At 42.9% G+C, this 8,313-nt stretch overlaps 1 protein-coding gene across 1 annotated transcript in view; it reads left to right on the top strand.

Annotated features, from left to right (window-relative positions):
* LOC119283371 (early nodulin-75-like) overlaps nucleotides 1–6,139 on the top strand; it is an 8,760-nt gene extending 2,621 nt beyond the window's left edge. Inside the window, exons 3-4 of the mRNA XM_037562943.1 lie at nucleotides 3,831–4,138; nucleotides 5,517–6,139. Coding sequence (XP_037418840.1) covers nucleotides 3,831–4,138; nucleotides 5,517–5,866 — 658 coding nt within the window. The 3' untranslated portion in view covers nucleotides 5,867–6,139. The remainder of the gene's footprint in view (nucleotides 1–3,830; nucleotides 4,139–5,516) is intronic.
* The last annotated feature ends 2,174 nt before the right edge of the window (nucleotides 6,140–8,313 follow it).

Raw genomic sequence — 8,313 nt, 5'->3', positions numbered from 1 at the left:
AGATTTGGATCCTGTACCAGTTGGAATGTACAATTCCACTGCCCAAAGAGGCTCCGTGGAGGCTGTGTTATTTACTAGCCTCAGCTTCGTCTGACTCTAGCCATGCTTGTCAACTATGGTTCGATCGATTCGCAAGTAGGAGCGAACCTTGTCGCACCAGTCCACATCACGCCCCTGATGTGGCACTTGCCTCACAACTGTGCATGAATTGTGCCAAACTTGTACTGGTTCACTGCAGCATGCACAGCTTCATGTTACCCTGTCATGCCTCTCGTAGATCAGCTTGCGCTGTCCTGGAGCTGGATTGTGCCATGTCAGGAGCATAGTTTTTAAAAATGAACTAGACCAGCGGTACGACTAAAAAACCATGGAACCGGTGACCTGTCCTGCCTAGTATGGTCAGACTACCATTTAAGCACATGAACCAGAGAACTCCCACTCTGATTGTCTGTTTCAGTGCCGAACTTGGAGGAAACCAGGAACAGTCAAACCACCCAAGTGCGCCAGGGGACTCCTCTTCTGATATTCTCCCCAAAACCACCCAAGTGTGTCAACGGACTCCTCTTTTGATATTCCGCCAAAAGTAATGCGTGGGAGGGGTTTGAAACCACGACCTCACCTAGTGAGGTCTGAATTTCATCGCCACTAACCAACTAGACCTGATTACTTTGGTGTATAACACCCAAATCTCGAATATTTGGAATTCTGAGGGTTGTGAGGAAGATGTGAGTGAGGGAGAAATGGGTACATTAGTGGGTGACAAAGACAAAGTATAACTTCGTTTTGAGGAGTTTGCCGCTGTCCAGCCTGCGGCTACTCTGGGATGGATTGAGGTTTAGGCCAACAGAGGGACTTGCTCCCTTTCTTCTGGAGTTAAGAAAGGAACCTACTCTTTGATCTTTGGTGGGCCAGTATGTCTCATTTGAATGGGCTTCCAGTGACAATGTTTTTGAATGCTTGCCTATTGATTCACATGTTACAGCTACAATGCATGTCGGAGAGGTCTGTCCGTCTGTGAGGGTGAGCTCACGTGCGTGTAATAGAGCTATGGGCTAATGAATTGTATTATTGCTATTGTATATCCTGAAATGGCAAATCCTAATGGGCTGGTACTATATGGTCCAATCCTAGAGGCAACTCGGATGCAATTAGCAATAATTTTGATATTGGAATATTTACCTTGTATTTTTTAGGTTTATTTATGGATAGTTTGGTAACCTGTGACATGGTGGTTTTGCAGCAGATGAGGCAGTAGAGAAATAGCTGGCATTATTCTATCGAAATATCATTTGTGTTTTGAACAACCCAAGATTGTTCTAAAAATTTCTCATCCGAAAGGGGACTTGGAGATATCACCCTCATAGAGGCACCGTTATTACTTATCATACCTAGACCGGACCAACGCGACTGCAAAAAACGTAGACCTGATAGCTTGTTGGATCTAGGTCTATCAGTCTATGTGCCACGATATCATCCCTCTGAAATTTGAACCTACAAGCCCCTGCGGTTTATAATCAACTTGCAAGTAAGAACATAGTATAATATTCGTCAAAATTAACACATACTGGTTTTCTTGTTGCTTGTACTTTTAGCTATATATTCCATCTACATATTATTAGTGTTTTAGGGAAAGCATGGGACACCAGTGACCAGGTGATGTGAGGCCTTTGTAGGGGTGGTTATAATAACATTGCCAAGAGAGTGATAAGATCCTAGAAGATGGCTACAAGGGTCGGTCACCATTTCATATGGCAACTTGAATTATGCCTTCGTTCAAAGGGCATTAGGGCAGTAAATAATTCTACATAGATGCCATCTTATCTCCACTTTGATAACTACATCTAGTATGTCTCTACCGTGGGAAAAAATATCGAGAGAAAGTACAGAAGGTAGATGCTGCCAAAATGGTAGACTAATTAGATTGGACATTTCACATTTGTCCATCCATCCTATCCCCTTGAGGCTTGTTGCTTGTCATTGTTATTGCAAATTTCCTTTTGCATAACCTCATTCTTTGACGTGTGTGATACTCAGGCTGGGCAATCAGTTACACCGAACCGAATGGTTCGGTTTATCGGTCTATTACAAAATTTGGCTTTCACAAAACGATGACCGATCAGTTTATTGCTAAGTCACTAACCAAGGCATTTGGTCATGGAGATTCCGGTTCGGTGCTCGGATTTAATCGAGTAAACCGAACAGAGTTAAATGAAGTCAAAAGAAGACGAACACAGAGCAACTGCACCAATGAGAACGCAAACATATCAAATTATCAATTGAAGGGAAGGGAATAAGAAATGTAGTTGGATGCGCTAATCGGGACAAAGGGGACGCGGCGGCAGTGCTTCTTACAGATCACCAGACGCACCGCTGTTGACTGGAATGACACCGGCGAGATGTCGAGTTGGGGGCGCAGCACGGCCGCATGCCACAAGTCGTAGAAAAAGACGGCGGCGGTCCATGTCCAGCGCGTGGCTGGATCCAGCTTCACCCGGGATGCGATCTGTAGGACACCGATGTTCGCCTGCACTGGCCGCTAAGGCGGATAGTTGTGGTCTTGGAGTCCTGCTAGGGAGGAGAGTTTGAGTTCTTGGAGATGTCGAGTTGGGGGCGCAGCACGGCCGCATGCCACAAGTCGGAGAAAAAGACGGTGGCGGTCCATGTCCAGCCACGTCCAGCTTCACCCGGGATGCGATCTGTAGGACACCGATGTTCGCCTGCACTGGCCGCTAAGGCGGATAGTTGTGGTCTTGGAGTCCTGCTAGGGAGGAGAGTTTGAGTTCTTGGAGAGGTCACGAACTCATGATGGATGGGAGGGCTAGTTGGCGGCTAGGGAGTGATGTGACTTGTGACTTGTGAGGCTGCGATGGGATAAGGATAGGAAGCAACTTGGGAATTTGCGCAAGTGTACGAGCCTTTCGTTAGTTTTCTTGCTTTCTCGGTTCTTTTGGTCAACTCGTGTGTGAAACTGAATTTACCGAAGCAAAATCGGTTCGCTGTAGTTGTTGACCGAATGTACTACCGATTTTTTTGGTTTCGGTGACTTTGGGTTCGGTCCGGGTTTTTCAGCTTGGTTTTTCGGTCAACGGTTTTTATGCCCACCCCTATGTGATGTCCCGATTATAATTTATTCAGACTCATCATATCTATATTTTCCTCATATGGTATATCTTATTTCCTTTCCGTAGTTGATCCAAATGCATCTCGTGTCGAGAACACATCTTCTTGTTTCACAAGCCTATTGTCAGTATGGTTACCTCCTAACATATGCTTACAAAGATTGGCATACACACAGGTGCCATTAAAAAGCCCTTTAATAGAACTTCTTTCGTTTGATGCCCCTTGTTTCCGATCAGCAGTCAAAATTTAACGCGCTTGCCTGTGTATGGCAAACTTTTATTGGTTGGTAAGTGTAGGGGGTAAATGGACGAGTTAATGACATGCTGGGACTAAAACTAAACATTAGCCATCAGCCTTAGACTTAGTGGTTGTGATTATCTGTGCATGGTAAGGAGAGCTCTGGTGTGGCCTAGACAACTTCATGCAGTCAGTACCAGCTGAAGCATGTTATTTTACTGGTGAACAAATATTACACTGTTTTCTTGTTGTGGGCTCTTCTTCGACATTGAAATTATGTTTTCATGCTTTCTTATCTCACATGTGTGATAGATATGCTTGGGGGCTAGTGCAATATATTTGACATTCTTTTTCATTTGTAGACCATGTCATGTGACAGATTTGCTGGTTACATTTATTTTAGTAGATATCAGCTCTTGTTGAACATGCCTTAATTTGTTTGCATTATGTCTGGTCAATGTGCACAATTCCAGGTCTTCTAAGGACTTTGCTGATGTGCACGGGCTTGTCATGCATGCTTACAACCCACCAAATGCAGATTCATTTGTTGATCATCTTGGTTTACACAAGGCATTGTGTGTCCTTAAGGGATGGGATTATACAAAAGTCCCTGATAACTCTAAGGCATACCAGTCATTACCTCCTGACCTTGTTCGAGCAAATAGGGAGGACCTTATTATATGGCCTCCAACTGTTATCATTCGTAACACTACCACTGGGAGGAAGAAAGATGGACGCTCTGAAGGTCTGGGAAACAAAGAAATGGATAAGAAAATTGCAGGTATGTCTATAATGTAGTCTCCAACTTATAAAGTGAACAGTTGTTGCATACTTGGTTGGATAAGTGCACAGCAGTTTCTTATTTGCACCGTGTCCTTGATATCAATGTCACATTTATGCAAGAGACCTAAAAAACTTGTATGGTAACGCTTTAATGACCTTTCACCCTGGTCTTTCACTTTTTCTACTGAAGCATTATTAAAGCTATGCATTTATGTTAGGTCCATTATTCATTATACTGAACTAGGAACATTGTGGTCCCATAGGAATTGAACATACAAGACCATTGTATAGCTTGTCAAACTGATGGATTGAGAACACTGAATATTTCCCCTTTTTTTATGAGCTCAGTCCGTGTACTACTCTCAGGCACATTACTACCATGCGATATGGCTGACTCCGGTTGATTGTGTTGAGAGATTAGCTTTGCATGTTTTTAACTTCTGTTAGAGTCGGTGAGGATTGCGTGGTTATCCTATTTTGTTGGGTCATAGAGCAAACTATGAAGAACAGGCCTGGCACAGTGGTGAAGTACTCCCCGCTTGTGCCAAGAGGTCCTGGGTTCGACACAGCCTCTCTGCATTGCACTGTGCAGGGGTAGGGCTTGCTTCGTATAATCCTTCCCCAGACCCCACCTGGGGTGGGAGTTTCTAGCACTTGGTCTGTCCTTTGTAGAGCAGAACTCTCTTGATTGATTGGAGCGGTGAGAATTGTGAGGTTATCCTATTTTGTTGGGCCATAGAGCAGAACTGTCTTGGCTGAGGCAGTAGCATGAGTGCTGTGAGTTCTTGCAAGGTTGATCTCTGCAGTAGTAGTGGGGGTATCTCCGGTGCATTATTTGGCTTAAGCGATCAGTGGCATCTAACACTATTAGATGAGTCATGTTGAGTATGCATTCCTCAAAAAGGAATTAATGCACAGAGTACACTGCCCCAGCAATATTAGTTTGCCCTGGCTTTGTTTTAATACCTGAAGTGCATATCCTGGTTTCAAATTCAAGGAGCTCCGTTAAGTTCTGATATTTGAGTCTGGAAAGCACACATTTACTTCCAGTGCGCTATGTATCTTAGTCAGACCTGGGTGTATTTTCTCATCTCTGCCTAATGTTTTGGCTGGCTATATATTTCTGTTAGAGGAAGACTTTAGCATTATCTTTGGGGTTCAGATTCTTTGCTCAAACGGAATATCAGATCTACTGTTGGTGTCGAGTGTGCAATTTAGATTTGAATGTAGCCACATTAGACTCCAAGAAAATAAAACCATATGAGAAATGCCGTTCCCACTTATGCAACTACTGCTCTGTTGAGCACATGTTTATGAAATAATACCATATATAGCACAGTAATATTTGCTGTGTTGTCATCTATCTTTGTTTTCAGAACTAGGGTTTGCTGGTGGCAAGTCGAAGTCCTTGTATGGAAAGGAAGGGCATCTGGGTCTGACACTTGTCAAGTTCGCGAACAACCCATCTGGCTTGAAGGAGGCTGAGCGCCTTGCTGAGTTTTTTGAGAGGCAAGATCATGGACGTGTAGGTTGGTCACGTGCACAGGCTACTCACAACTTAGACCCTGATACAAACCCTATGCTGGTTGAGACTGATAGCAGGGGTGAGAAAAAGAGAATACTTTATGGGTGCCTAGCAATTTCCTCTGATCTGGATGAATTAGACTCAGATTCAAGAAAAAGGGCTACTGTCAAGAGCATAAAAGAATTTGACCCATCTGACTAGTCTCCTCAGAAAGGCCCACCATCCCGCCAGTTTGTTTAATTTAGACTGAAACATCTGTATCTCCTGTCAGTTCCGATTTCCTAGATACATGCTACTGCTGTGCTCCGGATATCTTAGTATGGATATAATACCTGCCCTTAGGATGCTTATGGTCATTATAATTATTCCTGGGATTTATTTTGTATCAAGTCTTTTCTGCCAGTCATCGCTCACTGATTGAATGATTATCTGGAAGACCTAATTATTCTTCCAAATCGGTAGTTATTTATTGCATTATCAACTGCCCGCAGTATGAACTGTGATATTTATCTTGCCTGTAGTGCATTTGGTAGATAAATTCGTGGCACAGTTCATGGTAATCTGGAAGGCTCATTATTCTTCCAAATCGATGGTTATCTATAGCGCTTGAATGTTGAAAGTGATGACGGGATACATTCTTTTGTAAGGATTAATGGTCAGATCAGTCTATATATCGTTGCATTAGGTCAGTACTACTATATTGCCTAGGGAACTGCCATAATCTTTGGATGGCCCCTCATGTTTGTATTGGTCTTTACATTCAGGGTACTTCTTCCAGCAATCTGTTGCATGGAACAAGATGGTGGTAAAACCACTTAAATGTCAGGTGGCGCTTCTTAGTACATTTTTGTTCAGTTTGTGTTTGCATCAGGGGCAGCTGTGATTTAGGTGCCAACACTTTGAAAATTAGGTTCAGAAGAAGATGAGGTTCGTAGATAGTAGTGGAGGAATAATATATTGTGCATATAGCACTTTCTCCTACTCTCTCTGTCACATAACATAAGATGTTATTACAGGCAATATGTGGGTATATTGGTTGTAATAGCATCTTATATTATGGAACGGAGGGAGTAGTAAAGCATTCAACTTTGAATATGCATTGGAATGATAGAGATTTAGTTGGAAGTACCAGATGCTATAGTTAGTTCTCAAAACAGTACCATTTCAATTAATAGGTACGTCATTATTGGAAGGAACAGGTAAACTGAAATTTGGTTCGTGTGATGTATTCTGCCATTGAAATACTCTTGTCATAGATATGGATGTTTCTCAACAACATGGTGCTGGCACATTATCAGTTGCTAACGTTGCAGTGTTTGTTTCTTCCATAAAAAGCTGCACCTATCCTGTGGAGTCTAGTGCATCCCTTCTCTCCATCAGGGTGCCGAAAATGCTTTTAGCGTGTTTTTTGTTGGTGGGAGTGCAACAGTGCTCCTTTTGCTGCCTTTTTCCCGGCGGCTGTGCTCGTGGCCACAAGACCTGGATAGGACCTTTGAGCTGCACAGTGCTGGGCTGTGCCGGGCTCGGAATGCCGCCGTCTGTTGCATCATTATTAGTGCAGGTTGCTGCTCCATCCGATTATGTTCTGATCTTGCTGTGATCGCGGCAATGTCTCTGTCGCCCCTGTGTAGTGGTCGCCTTTCTTCGGTTTCCAGTTAGCCACGCAGGCCTGAAATAATCAGGGAACAAACGCTGAATATTTCAAAAAAAAAAAAGGGGAATAAACGCTGAACCCTACTGCAGGGCCCACCTGACGATTGAGGTCAGTGAAGCCACAAATGATCGATGAGATTTTTCAGCTCATGTGTCAAACTGTTGAGAGAAAAGTGAATCCTATATCCCTTTCATTAGATGATTGTAGGCATTTATATAAGGAGAAGGGATGCGATGAAGAGGCATCCGTTCGGGAGAGATGGCAGTTACAAGGGGAGATTTACCCCATAATTAACACACGTTAATTAAACTCTAACACCCCCCCTAATCTACACTTGTCTGTCCAGAATCATCATCTTGATTAGAGGCTCCTCTGAAAACCCTGTGGGAAAAATATGAGTATAGTGTTTGATATATTGTCAAAACTCCTTCAAACCTAGTGAAAATAAGGAGAAAATGATGCAACATATAATGGTTATTGTCTCTTTTAACTCAATACGAGAAAACTCAGAGTTTAGAGGATAATAAATATGCCGCATATACTTTCCTAAAAACCCCTGTGGGGAAAACAAAAAGTATGGCATATGATCTTGTGTTGATATTACCTTATTAAAAACCTTTATGAGAACCTATAAAGTAAACTCATGAAAGGAAAAAGAGTATAATATGATGCATTGAACAGGAACAATTCGGGAAGATACTCCCCCTGATATTTGCATATTCCGAAGCCGTCACATATCAACCCATGAACATATTTCTGGAATGTAGATGTTGATAGAGACTTTGTGAACAAATCAGTCGCATGATTTGACTTGCACGATATGCAATATATCGACATTGCTTATTACGTAACCTGTTTGCATCCGGGCAACACAAGAGACATTATCGTTGAGATAATGGTTGGTGGATGTAGCCATGAGGTCTGTTTCAAAGACTATTCATGAGGGGGCTATCACACCTAGTAGGAACACTAAGCTTGTCCACGATCTGACATA

The sequence above is a fragment of the Triticum dicoccoides genome, chromosome 4A (assembly GCF_002162155.2).
Source record: "Triticum dicoccoides isolate Atlit2015 ecotype Zavitan chromosome 4A, WEW_v2.0, whole genome shotgun sequence".
Classification (NCBI taxonomy): Eukaryota; Viridiplantae; Streptophyta; class Magnoliopsida; order Poales; family Poaceae; genus Triticum; species Triticum dicoccoides.
The sequence above is the reverse complement of the archived record's forward strand: the minus strand, read 5'-3'. Positions and strand labels throughout refer to the sequence as shown.